The 14,460-nt window shown below is 30.3% G+C and overlaps 1 protein-coding gene across 1 annotated transcript; it reads right to left on the minus strand.

Annotated features, from left to right (window-relative positions):
- Positions 1 to 819: 819 nt before the first annotated feature.
- LOC106753115 (putative axial regulator YABBY 2) lies at positions 820 to 8,970 on the minus strand. Its single transcript, XM_014634908.2, has 6 exons — positions 8,697 to 8,970; positions 6,642 to 6,761; positions 6,395 to 6,533; positions 5,540 to 5,588; positions 4,457 to 4,532; positions 820 to 1,119 (listed from the first exon to the last, which is right to left on the minus strand). The coding sequence occupies exons 1-6, from the start codon at positions 8,766 to 8,768 to the stop codon at positions 1,015 to 1,017; spliced, it is 561 nt and encodes a 186-aa protein (XP_014490394.1). The 5' UTR covers positions 8,769 to 8,970; the 3' UTR covers positions 820 to 1,014.
- Positions 8,971 to 14,460: the final 5,490 nt, after the last annotated feature.

Here is a 14,460-nt window from a genome sequence, read left to right on the forward strand (position 1 = left end):
AAATATTTATATATAATTAAAAAGAATTTTTAAAAATCTTGGTATTTTTGTTTTGTTAGAATAGGTTGGATAGAGACCATAAATAGATTAGACCTAGCCCTTAAACAAACTCTCTCTAACTTGATTTCACCCTTCTAAATACAATAAACATATGTTTAAATAACTATAAATTCTTAAAAATTATTATATGTTCTAAATGTGTATATATATAAGCCTTCTTTTATAAAAAAAAAAAAAAGAAAAGAAGTAATATTGAGAGAAAAGAAAGCTTGATAACCAAAGGAGAAGAATCATGAAAATCATGCCCCAGAAAACACAACTGGAAAAATGAAATAAACCTAAAATTTCTACGAAGAAGTTTGGACAAGATTCTATTATTGGATGAAATGAGGGTCTCCTATGAATTTAGGGTTTAATGAGGAAACTGGGGTTTTGGTTTCGTTAATCAGTGTCTTCTGCATAGTTCCTTTTCATAGAAAGATTAAATAAATAAAAAAATAAATAAAGAAAGAGATTCTGAGAAGGTGGCAGAGTAAGACATGCATGCAACCCCAGAAGTCTGCAGTGTATGGTGTTCCTTTCAGAAGGCTGCAGTGCATTAAGTGAACAAGACGGTCCAGGAAGAAGAACAAAAGCATGTATTTTTTTTAGGGTAGAAAGAATCGCGCAAAACTCCAAGATTCTATGAAGAAGACTCTAAAAAAGAAGAGAAAAACTGATGGATAAAAGAGTGTTCAGTGGTCCTCTTCCATCGCTTATCATCAAAAGAATAAAATGTTGCAGAGACGCAATCACCCAAAACAGAAACATAATATAGAATTATTACAAAACAAAACGACGCCTTATTATAGGATAATTAAACTTACAATCTTTGTTTTCTTAAGTGCCTAAGTTCAACACAGTAATTAATGCAATCACAAGAATACCAATCATATCATCAACCTCTTTTTTCACTGATTTAGGTCAAACACAGAATAAAACAGCTCATAATCATAAACTTCCATTTATATATAATCAGTAAAATCCGTTAGACTTTTGAGTAGCATCTCCCTGGTCCAACTTTGCTTGCTTATTGCCATCCAGCTTTAACCCAAAGTGAATGTGAGGGAAATGTGCCCACTGCATATACATATTCATATATAAGACAACACAGTCAGAATCACAAAACAATATAAACATATATACTATGTAATAAGACCTACAAAGAGTACACACATATATAATATAAACCTAAGCTTTTACAAATCACACACATTGATTCATTCAAACATGTTATTAATCTGTCAGCAAGTTCAATTCAAGTCTCATTTTCATGTGGCTTTATGTTTGTGGTCTACAGATTAATGCATATCAGATATTGGAATTGTTAATTAGACTAATACCATCATGAACAAAGGAAAGAACACATGCATACAAAACAAACCTGTGGTGATGATTTTTATTACATGGTTTGATAAATTCTGATATGTTTAACCTATCAAACATTCAAACGTGATCTCATACAGTAGTTAAGTTAATCGGTGTAAAAGAGAAATTGTATGTTTTTCTATGTGTTTGTGCCCTACACAATGATGGTTTTATCTCCAGAAGAAGTCAATTACAGTGTATGAATGTTTGCATACTCTACAAAAACACTGCAAAATAATGATTTATCCACAAGTCAATTAGAGGGTGCATCATTGTAAGGTATCCCTATAAAAACTAGGAATATTAATTCATTTTTTTTATTGCATCTCTTGTTCACTATTAATTTCTTTGTTTTTTTTTTAAATAATATGGATTTCATAATTTTTCATTTCTGTCTTGTCTCATTTTCCCTCTATTAAACACGTTCAATTTTCTATTTCTCAACTATTTTCTCTCATGTCACCCTATTCATAATTTTGTACATACTAAATTAAGTGGAAGAATGAAAATAAGTGTTTGACTGTTTGGGAGAGTGTAAAATTTTCTTGCACCTTTAACTAACTGAATAATAATTAACAACAAAAATCATAAATCTTTTCATAAAGAAAAAATTATAATAGAATAATGACAATGGAAAAAAAGTTCTATAAATTCATTTCAATAAATTTTAAAAATATTGATACCTTCTACATTGTTGTGTAATGAGATGTGCAATGAGTGAGACGAGGAACAGAAAAAGAGACAAAAAAAAATGAAGAATATGAAAAAAAATATAGTAGATTGTATATATCATATGAAAAAAAAAAAATAGAAGGGTAGAATATACGTAAATAGAATAAGAGAAAATAATATGAAAAATAACGAGTTTGAACTGGACCACTTTGTTAAGAGTTTTTCTATTTACAAATATATTAATTAGATAATATAAAGCAAATATAAAAGTTTTATATGACCAAATGAAAATGAAAAACTAAGCTGCACAATTAATGTATATATTTCAATAAGAAAAAGATCGTTGGATGTTAGTCATTTTAGCTTTAACCTTTATAAAGTTAAAGTTTGAACTGAACTATATTGACTGTAATATTACTAATTAGTCAAGAAAGTTTAAAAACCAATGACACCACAATAGAACTTCAAGATATATATATATATATATATATATATTTACATTCATATTCTTGTGCCCTTTTCTTTGTAAAACTTGTTTTTACACATATTGAAAATCAAAACTTTCAACAAAATCAAGTTCAAGATACCTGCATAAAATAATATATCATCATATGCTTCTTTCTGATAGACTTGGCGAAGCCATTTTATTTATATTTTTTCTGGGAAAGATAATTTTTCCATAACCAAATACTGTATTTGTCCTACATTACATTTTTTTTTTTGCAGCATTTTTCCTGCAACAATATTTTCTCAACATCTAAAACTTCTCACAGATATCAACCTCTCATCTCAGATCACTTGCCCCATTCTATTTCTCAGTTATCAAATGGTATTAAAAAACGCTACCAGTTTAAGAAGGATAAAGGGTTTTTTGACAATCTTTTTATGTTATATACTATATATCTACATCTATACTGTAGACTTGAATTAGGAAAGTCCAGGATACAAGACATGTCAGTGAAACAGGAGGAAAAGGCAGAGAGAGTGAAGAATCGAGAGTCTTAAAAAGGAACAGAAAAAAAAAAAAACATCATTGTACATTGGTTCTTATGCTTCAGCTATTCTCGATAACAATTTTTTTCATCTATCACTTCATTCTGGAAAGGATAATGATACTTAAATAACATTTTTTTGACAACATTTGAATATCATCTACCTGTCATTTTGTGATCGGTCTATAATGGTGTTTATGATTATTATTATTTGTTTTGGAATAATTTTAGAACAATCACAGAATGACACATGGATGATATTCAAATATTGTAAAAAAAAGTGTTATCTAATAATATCTTTATCCTTCTTGAAAACACTGAACTTATATTAAAATAAGTAAGTTTTGTGAACTGAATACATACAAATCATGTAAAGAGATTGTATTAACATCTCCACTGTTATTCACAACTTATTTTTTTGTAGATAAGGTTAGAAATAAGTAACTGTGATGATAGTCAAACTTATCTAATCAATTAGAACTAATATTATTAATTTCAATCTCACTTTATAATCAAAGTTTTCCTACCATTTGATTCACTTTCATGTTACGTTTTTCATTTTTTAGTCTTTTTTTTTTTGGGAATAAAACGATAGTAAATTAAATAAACGAAAACAATACTAAAAATTGTTTTTTTTTTGTTAAATAAAAAAAGTAAGGTAAATATTTCATATTATACGAGTTTAAAATAACTAAGCTTTAAAATCTTACTGTTATAAAGACTAAACTGGGACTTTATTCAAGATAATCACATAACACATCAAGTCATGAACACAATAAATAAAACTATACCTTAAGTTGAACTTAACTAGTAACAAAATTAACTTAAACTCATTTACTTCAACTAACTAGTGAACTCTAAGAATTAATATTTAGTTTATTCTGACTATATGCAGAAATCACACTGACAAGTTACACTAAAATTATGTTATTAAACGACTGGTGACGACTGGTGCAGGAGATTCTGCATAATTCTAGCCATAGAGTTTCATTTATCATCTTTATTTATGTAGCAACAGTTTCTTTATTTGTCATTTCGTGTTTCTCAACAAACTATTTTCTGAGTTCTACATGCATGTTCGAATTTATCAGTGTATGAAGCAGTGGAAGGACATGATCATATGCCATTACTACAGCAAATTTTGATATAAAGCAATAGCCACAAAGAGAAAGAAGGCATTGGCTTTATTGGTAATGTTTCTACAATAATTGAGAGGACATTGGGTTTCAATCTTCACCATGTTAACGTAAACGACAAACTCATTTTTTATTGTGCAATCATCACATGTGAGAGGGAAAGAACAGAAACAAAACTTGCGTGCATTCATATACCAGAATGCATATGCAAAAATGGAAAAGGAAAATAGTGATAAAGCTTAAACTCACGTTTTTTGCAGCCGTGCTAAAAGCTTCTCTGTGGCTGATATCTGGATTACTGGCCTTGATTCTTTGTATTTCCTCTCTGAAATAACAGTTATTTATATATCTATACATTTATATATTGCACTTGTATTCAAGGGAACAACCACAATGTTGTGAAAACCATCACTAGTACATATCTAATGCACACACATATGCAAATATTGTGGTTGTTCATCACTTATATGATGTGATTGTAAATATTTTGACAAAAAAAATGTTATAGCTGATTATATATAACTTTAAGTAATTTAACAAATTCAAGATATAATTTCCTATAAAAATATTTTTTTAACAAAATAATAGGATATATGATGTATTAATACAATTTCAACTTTTTTTTTCAGAAAAAAAGATAGTTTAACAAATTTAAAAGTATAACTTGTTAAATTTCTCTTTCCCTACCTGCATAGTATTTTTTTTTTCATTTTTTTTGAGCTATGAAACAATGGCATGCACTGATTGTTAAACCATAACATTTTTTTTTAAAATGAAGTTTCTCCCTTCAGTTTCTTTATTGTCCATTTTTAAGAAATTTTCGTACCTTTGTTTTACATGTTTATCATAAAGGAAAAAGAAAATAGTGAATATTAAGAAGTTTAAAAGAATAATTTAATATATACCACTTTTTTTTTTTTAATTTGTAGTGTATCTTTAAAGATAAATGAAAAGGAAAAGGATAGAAATATATGTCAGATATTGCACAGTGACAGTGTTTTAAAACCAGCTATATCATTCATGTTGTTCAGGTTATAATAGGGTCCCAAGTTTTTTTATTTTATGTAAAAACATTCTCTAAAATTTTAGTAGTCATAAGAATTTACATGTGTATATAACTCTTCATAATACTATATGCAATTTATTTACAAATGTATGTATTTATGTGATTTCGTCCAAATGTTATTTGAGTCATGAATCGTCATTCTCATTAAACTGTTTTTCTTTTAATTTTAAACATTAAGCAATTTCTATATACTAAATATAAGTGTAGATACAAGAGAAGATGTGAAATGTAAGGAATAGTTCATTGTAAATTGATAGATCACTTACTTAATGAACCGGTTATAAGCAGAAGGAACACGCTGTCTCTTCTCTGGAGCTGTATTGATCATGAATTAATTTAGTTTATCATACTCAAAAAAATTGCATAGACTGTAATTAAGTACATATTAACCACAGATTAGCAATTAAAAATATTAGTTTAACACTAAATGAGATCTTCTAAGAACCAAAATCTGGTAACTTTTTAACAAGCTGGCCCCATAGTTGGAAAAACTGGCGCAGTGGCAAATTGAATTCTCCAAAAAGTTTCTTACTGAAGTACCACTATCAATACCAATTATATCATCAGGTACGAAGTCAAAATTGTTACCAAGGCTCAGTTTACATATATAGATGGTTGATTAATTAAGTGATTATAATAAAGATGAGTAGAAAGAAGTATTATTTAAGTGTAAAATGTAGAATGAATTTGCATAGTGGTACGTGTAGTATGTAGCTAGGGCACAACATGATTGCAATCAATTAAGGATGGGTCAATTTGTTGCGAAAGGTCACCATCTGGTTGGGGACACTTAAATAGAGATGAAGAAAATATAGGCCAAATTGGGTATATTTGTACCACAAAAAACTTGATACTCAGAAAGATGGACGCCCACTCTCATGAAAAAACTGAGTTTAACAATGTGGCCTCAATGATGGCACATATTGTTCTGCTTGGTTTCATTAATTAACATGTGCCAGTCGTGGAATAACGTAGTTTGAATCATTGTGTTCTCATACCTTCTCAGAGTATAACGGAAAAGTTCAGGCTGGCCTATGGCTATAGGACCCGTGTTCTTCATTCAAATTAACTTCTAGTTATGTATGCCAAAAACTAAACAAGAATTAACGAGCGTGACTCACGACGAATTGGAGGAATCCTAGGTTGCTCATGCTCTGCGGACTCAAATGATTTGCATTTTGAAGATGATCCCAGTTCCTTGCTGCATGCTTCTTGAACACTTAGGTGCTGTCTCTGTAACTTAGCAACGCTAGAAAGATGCTAAGAGAAACACATACACACACACACAAAAAAAAAAAGTATCAAGTCCAGAATTTAAAAAGAGTGCAAAATGATAATGAAAGATGCAGGAGGGTTTGAAATATATACCTGAGTTTCTTGAGAAGGAAAAGGTTGAAGTGATGCTCCCATGTTAACTGATAGCAGATTGGCACAGTGTCCACATCTAACCGTAACAATGGTGAGCATACTGCTGCATGGAACACTAACCTGTCGATTGAAAGACAAACAAATATCATCAGTTTCAATTTCACTGGGAAGTCGCTAGAAACTAAAGTAAGCTGAATATGTAATCTTAATGCGTCTCTCTTACAAACACAAGGGAAATGAAAAAGGGTAAATCAGATGAATTGGAATTCTCAATGTTTTAAATTATTTCGTACATAATTGTTTGGACCATCGGCATAACCGAATTAATATCAGAGCTTCACACTTGTCGATGTTAAAGTGTTTATATATATATATATATATATATGAGAATTGAAGCTATCACATTCAATGGAAAGGTGGTTCCAAGCACCAGCATTGCAATAAGAAAACAAATTGGTTGGTGAGGTTGAGAGAGAGAGAAAGAGAGAGAAGTAATGTTTTCTTTCTCTTTCATTATGAGAGAGAGCAAATTAGCGCAGCTAGCATATTGAATACTACATGTTAGCAGGAAGCTGAAGAACTGACATGGCAAATTTAAAAGTTAGCACTCTCACAATGTCTCCATTCACTTTTTGGCTGACACTGCAAGGTAAGATGAAAAAAGATAGACATTGTAGCTCATAGTGATCGAGGAGGAAAGAGAGAAAGAGAAAGAGAAAGATGAAAATGACATGACTGGAACGGAAACCATGAAAATGAAATTAAAACACAAACACCGTTAACCACTACTGCTACCAAACAGATATGACCAAAGAAAAGTGATCACCATCATGAAGCAGATTAAATTTACTGCTCCTTGTGCAGTGTCAAGATCGGAGGAGAGAAAGAAAGAAAGATAATGCTTTCTCAAAAGGAGTAACTCAACAGAGATATTATGATGAAAGGAAAGAAAGGTAAAGGAAAATAAAGAGAGTGTGTGTGTGTGTGTGTGAGAGAGAGAGAGAGAGAGCATGGCATTTTCTGGTGCGTAAATGGATTTGTCTGGACGTCATAATCGCCACAAGTTCTTGTAGAAAGAAAGAGAGGACACTGTCTCAGTACTTAAAAGGTAGCAACAAGTCTGAAATTGTGAAAAAACCTTGATCATCAAAAAATGACGCTTCACTGGCAAATCATGATGAACAGAATACACCACCTTCAACCTCATCACTCCTCAGTGAAAAGGAATCAATCCAAGTAGACTGAGGAAAGACAAATCACCAAACAGATTTGTATAGATTTCATTTTATGAGCTGTTTATCAGTACTTCACGGAGAAAACAAGAAATGAAAAGAACTGATAAATTAAGAAAACGGTTGACTTTTTACACAACATAACATATATAGCATGTGAGATCATACGATGCTATATATATATATCCTCATGAAAAATTAAATGAAACGAACAAAAAGAGGGGAAAGGGCTCCGTATATTACAAGAACCCTAATACCTGGGACTAGCCCTACCTTTTCACAGCCCTCAAATTTCTTATGGGTGTATGCGTTTTGTTTGTAAAACATCTCACTCAGGCTCAGGAATCGTCTTTTACCTTTCAAAATCAGTATGCTTGCATACAATTATTGAAAGTTTCTAGCTTTCGAGCTTAATAATTGTCTTCTGCCATTACTCATGAGAGTGCTGACCTCTAACAAAATTAAGACCACAGCCGAACTTTTTAGCATAAATAGATGTTATAAAGAAAAACCCAGTCACGGTTTCCCATAAAATATAAGACGAGAGACAATTAATTGTTGATCTAAAGTACATTCCAGTAGAGAAATTCACTTCAAGGATGGATTTCAACTCCTTGGGGAAGTGACCGTTCTTGAATTCTTTTGTTTTTTGATCTCGATTCAAGAGATAAACAGAACTCGTATTGACAAATTATTAGCTGGTGAAACACACATGGTATAATAAGAACAAACAAGCTTAAAAGAATTCAGGGAAAAAAGAGAACAAGAGATAGAAAGATAGAGAGATATAGAGAGAGAGAGAAGAGAGAATTCAGAACTGTACCGCTAGAGTGGTGTTGCAGAAGTTGCAGTGAACATAACAAACACGTTCGGTTGCCATCATGTCCATTGACATTTTTTTAAAAAAAAAAACTTGTGATGACTGTCCTTGGTGTTTGCTTAGTAGATTTATAGGCAGATCAAAGAGGAGAATTCCTTGACTGAAACAAAGCGAACAAGCTAGATCAAGGATTTACAGAAGACCCAGAAGAATATAAGACAGAGAATCATAAAGGTTAAATAAAGAAAAGAAACTTTGTTATTATTGTTTTTTTAATGCGGATAGATAGATAGATAGAGAAAGAGAAAGAGAGAGAGAGAAAGTGTACAAAAAAATGTGAATGGTTAAGATGGGACTATTCTGGTCGGGAAAAACCAGTGAAGTGGAGTGGGATTAGTGACAGTTTAGAATAATGAAGAAAAGATGGATTATGGGAAGTGTGAAAAATATTTGGTGTATGTTTTTATGTGCGCGTTTGTGAAAGACAGAGAAGCAGAGAGTGGGGGAAAGAAGGTGTGTGGGGGTGGATGTGTTATGATTGAGAAAATGAGTGGGTGGGAGTGACCCATTCTCTCTAACCTCTCTGCCTTTCTGTAGCGGACGAGGGGGGCGAGATATTAATGCTTCCAATCTTTCTTTAACACGAGATGATATATCTATATATATATATATCATATTATGAGACATAACATTATCTCCTCTCTCTCTCTCTCTCTCTTATTACAACACAATGCTAGTTACTTATTACTACTCATGTAAGTAAGAGAAAGCTTACAGGGATCAGAGACATGTTTAGAATATTTGTCATTCAAATCTATGCATCTGAAAGATAGATAAGATAGTTAGTTAGTTACATACATAGATTGTCTGACAAATGCTTGTTTTCTTACCACTTTTTTTTTTTATTATGTCTATTCTGATTTCTGACCCTCGACGGGTTTCAAGTCTAAATCACATAATTCTCTGTTAATTACACAGTAAGTCAACAAAGCTTAGTAACAATAATAATGACGTCGAAGGACCGTGGAAATAGCAAGGATTGTAAATTGGCTTTTCTCCATTTTTGCGCTGTACTATTTTGCAAAGTGAATAGACATTTTACTGTACATATTCATGTTTTTTCCTGTGAGCCTCTTACACGTGGGATTTTCATTTTTCCTCACTTAATTCTTCAGGTTTTCGCTCATTTCTAATTTTCAACATCAACTAGTGTTTTTGCATTTTCTCTACTTTTCTTTTCACTCAAATAACTTGCTCTCTGTACGTACACTGCATTTCCACCACCACCTTCGTCAGGTCTTGTTTATACAGTTTCATTTCAGACACCATATTTGAAACATCCAAAGCGTGTTCAAAACAGTAATGTTTGCTAACTGCATACATCCATAAATTTTTTAATTTTTTATGATATTTTATTTTTTATATTTATTATTGTTTCTGATGAAATGGGACGAGAATGACACATGTGTGAAGTTTTTTTGTCTGCCAAACATTCACTCCACTCCTCGTTTTGTATAACGGATTGGATAAGGGTGACCCCATTCAGCCCTGTCTCGCTTATAGAACCAATTCCTAAAATTAAGAAACCCATATGAGATACCGAGGAATAAGCTATTCTTTTTTTTATATTNCGTTGACCAAGAGATGTTGAAGCTGCATAGATTATTTGAATGGAACCTAATAGTATTAACCATGGACAAAATATAGAATGAGCGCGAGATAATAATTCCATATTAATTCGAACCAACCCATATGCTCCCATTTTTAATAATATTCCGGCTAAAAGCATACAAGTGCTGTAATGCGCCTCTCCATATACACTGTGACGCTTAAGTCAAAATCTTTCTCTGTAATTCAATTATGAATAAAGTGAGTTTATTTCGAAATTAAAACTCCATCGATAAAGTTTGTAAGGATCTGATCAATTAATTTATCTTTTAATGATTATTAATAAAAACCTTAATTACTCAGTAACTGTTGTTACATAAATTCTGCTTTAACTCTCCTTAATTCTTGTCAAGATGGAGGGATTATGAAATGCTTTTTTACACATAACCGTTCGGTCCTTTTCATTCAGTTTGGCTTCGTATCAGTCTATTATAAGCCCAAAGTAATAATTATATATAAAATTAACATAAAAGGTTTCATTATTTTATACAAGGACCTTATTTGTATTAACTCTCCAACTACATATCCTTATTGAACTATTCTAGCAGAAGCTGATGAACAGAAACTCGACGAGTAAGCTGCAGTAGTTAATTAAACCATTCGGAGAAAGGGGAAGAAAACTTTATACTTGTATGAAATTAGGGCACTATGTAATGTTCTAGCCTGGTTATTCTATATTGTGTAACCAAAAAATTCTAAATATCTTATTACTAATTAGTGGTATTAAAAAATCATATGTATGAAAATACTCAAATTTAATAAATATAATTCTACACCATGTCATGGGAAATGTTTCCTTTCTCTAATTCACTCGTATCCTTTTATTTACTTTTTCTTGCCGTTCTCTTATCGTTTATTTTGGAATTGTTTGTACAATTAATAATATTTTTTTAATTAAGAGGCTTTCCCCTTACTCACATCAAACATAGGTGAAGTCAAACATATTAATTAAATAGTTAGGCTAAATTTTCTCGAAATTAAAAGCATATTAAATAAGGAAGCCCAACATCGTAGGTCATTAAATTGTGATTAACAAATAAACTTACTTAAAAGAATAAGAATAACAGTTTACAATATTTGAATATAGTTCGTTAGCCTAATTAATTCGGAGTATATATGTTTGCAATATTATTCAACATTAGTGTCTATATTATTCAATAAGCCTTACTACAGAATACTGAGTCATGTTAGGATTTTATATTGGGTTCATCTTTACTGCAGTAATAATATTTTTAGAAACTAATAATTAGTAAAGGTTAGCATCTATTAAGGTACATATCAACAGTGATATATGATTTTATTTTTTCAAGACCTAAGCCAAGCCACACTTGTATTAAAACGATACATATATTAATCTCAAAGAATTTCTCCATTTGGGATGACCTAATGCATTGAGTTTATGAAATTTCTTTTTTTAGTATTTTCTTATTTTTATTTATTATGGAACATAGATTAATATTTGAATTCCAAACAATTATATACCATTGTTACAACTTACAATGGGACTGCTTAATAGGTAAGCTTTTAGTTTATATTATTCTAATATATATTTATTTTCTTTTAATTAGAATAGTGCGATTTTGTAGGTGTGATGCGAACACGCTGAAGGCTTTGATTCTGGAATCATGCATTTTCCCCCCTTCAATAAGAGATGTTATCTCGACAACTGGACTGTCAGAAGACGAATCTCTTTACTCAAACAAATAATATGATGTTTTATTCTTATATTCTTTTCTACTTTAGCGTAATTCATTATTTTCTGTGATTTTTTCGAGTTTTCTAAAAATGATAATTTTTTTTTTCAATTGAAAAGCATATAATAGGGGTAGGCGTGGGTATGAAAGTGTTATAACTTTTGAATTTAACTCTACTACTGGTTGAAAAGGAACTTTTTATATGGAATAGGAATTTAGTAGCAAAGTATGTGAAATGAGGCCATTATAAGGAGAGGAACAACACAATTTTTTCAAAAAGTAGTCAACATGATTGAGGGACGCAAAACTCAAAATACTTATTTGAAGAAAAAAGGTTTGGTTAAGAAAGTTTATCGTTAAAAAAAATAATTATAAGGAAACTAGAATGAAAGATGGTTCGGGTGTGGGGTTTAAAATTACAGTCAAACACTTTTTCACATTTTTTTTTTAAATTTCTAACGTTGTTTTCACTTTTAATTACAAAGTTCTTTCAAATCTTTATTATTCCGTCTGTACAGTGTATCTATCATATTTTACCTATAAATTTGATTACTAACTTGATTATTAGTGATACCTTAAATTGTTTAAAGATTTATGATCATTCGGTTATTCTTAGAGTCTAATCGAACCGTCGTTTAATTCGAATTTTAGTGTACTAATATTGTTAATCACTTAATTAATTAATACTGACTAGACTGAGATATAAAAGATTTTCTTTTTGTTAGACAAGGAAAATAATTTAAAATTCTTCCTTATCTTCGTGGAGAAGGAGCAACGATTGTAGTGGAGAAGTGGCAATAAAACTTGAAACATCACGAAGTTATTTGAATGGTTGAAAAATTAGAGAAGGAAATAGTTAATGTAGATATAGTGGAAGGGCCAAGTAGCTTATAGGCATTGCAAGATGGATATACTTCATGTGAAAGCATCATATGCAATCTCATTCAAAGACTAAAAGAGATTAAAACTTCAAAAAATTAGGTCTTTGTTTGGTACGTAATTATAGATAAAATTCCTTCAAAATGAAATTTAAGAGTTTCTTCCCATGATTGAGACCTTTGGTATGATCTTTGTAAAAATCATATAGAATCTAAAGAGCATTTTGTTGTTCGTTTGTCCGTAACCTACCACAAAAATGGAATAGGCCATATTTGTTTTATTAAAAAAATTCTAAAAATGTGGAATTTAAGTCTATTTTAATCACACAATTAACTTATAACATAAGATTTTACACTTATTTATATAATATAAATTTATTTTATTTTTAGTTAATTTGAGATCTCTAACTTATCTTTTTTAATATATATATATTTTGATTATAGAACTAGATAAAAGTTGGTATGTATCGCAATAATATCAAATATATAACGTAAAAGATATTCTTTCCGTATCAATAATCAAATTTCCGTATTATCTTTTGGTTTAATTACTTCTTTTGTCCTCAGTTTGGTTGAAGTGTGTCAAATTCGTTCCTTTTTAAAAAAATATCAATTTCGTCCCCAAAAAAATTTGTGCCAATCAAGTCATCTTCGTTAAATAACCACTTCATGGGTCCGATCCCTGATTTTGCAGCGGATAAAGTGAGTTTTGAAAGCAATGATTTTTAACAGAGATGACTTGATTGATACAAATTTTTTCTATATGGGACAAAATTGACATTTTTCTAAAAGGGAGACGAATTTGACACACTTCAACCAAACTTGGGACAAAAGAAGCAATTAAACCTTATCTTTTCTACTCATATTTCATTGATATATCTCTGTCCTATAAGAAAATTGAGTGACAAATATAAAATAAAATAAAAAGAGGAAAGAACAAGCTAGGGATTAAGAGATAGTCTCTTAATTAGGCCTTAAGTTCACCACAATAATCAACAGATTTCTAAAGATTATATTTTCGATCTTTATTCTAAGAGTTAGTTGGGCTGATATAATTATTGGTTCGTCTGAGAGTCATAGTATGATATATGGTTAATTACATTAGTTCTTAATTTCATGTTCATTAATTAACTTAATCAAATTTATTCAGATTTGTAATAATTTTAAGAGTGAATCCTTCTAAATCTATTTAACAGGTATTCAATTTCTATGATTAAAAAAAGAATTGGAATTTAAAATACTCTTTGAGTAAAAATCCTATGGTATTTACTTCTAATTTTCAAATAATGTAAGTAAGTCTTTTGGTATTTATTTAGAATAATTATGATTTTTTTTAATACACACAAATATGTATAATCTATTAATATTCAATCAAAATTTTATAATTTGTAAAAAAAATCTGTGGAGATATAATAGTATAATAATTCCAGGGTTTTATACAATTTTTTAATAGATGTGTAAGAATTTGATCCGAATCCTTGGGATTCTTTTTCGATAGTCAGACTTATGCTTATCATGCATAACTTT

This window comes from Vigna radiata, unplaced genomic scaffold, assembly GCF_000741045.1.
Source record: "Vigna radiata var. radiata cultivar VC1973A unplaced genomic scaffold, Vradiata_ver6 scaffold_234, whole genome shotgun sequence".
Lineage (NCBI taxonomy): Eukaryota > Viridiplantae > Streptophyta > Magnoliopsida > Fabales > Fabaceae > Vigna > Vigna radiata.

Coding starts and splice junctions, on each gene's coding strand:
- LOC106753115 (XM_014634908.2), bottom strand. CDS start 8,768: ATGTCAATGGACATGATGGCAACCGAACGTGTTTGTTATGTTCACTGC. Junction 4,533..5,539: donor GCTTATAACCGGTTCATTAA/GTAAGTGATCTA, acceptor CTGTTATTTCAG/AGAGGAAATACAAAGAATCA. Junction 1,120..4,456: donor TTAGCACGGCTGCAAAAAAC/GTGAGTTTAAGC, acceptor ATGTATATGCAG/TGGGCACATTTCCCTCACAT.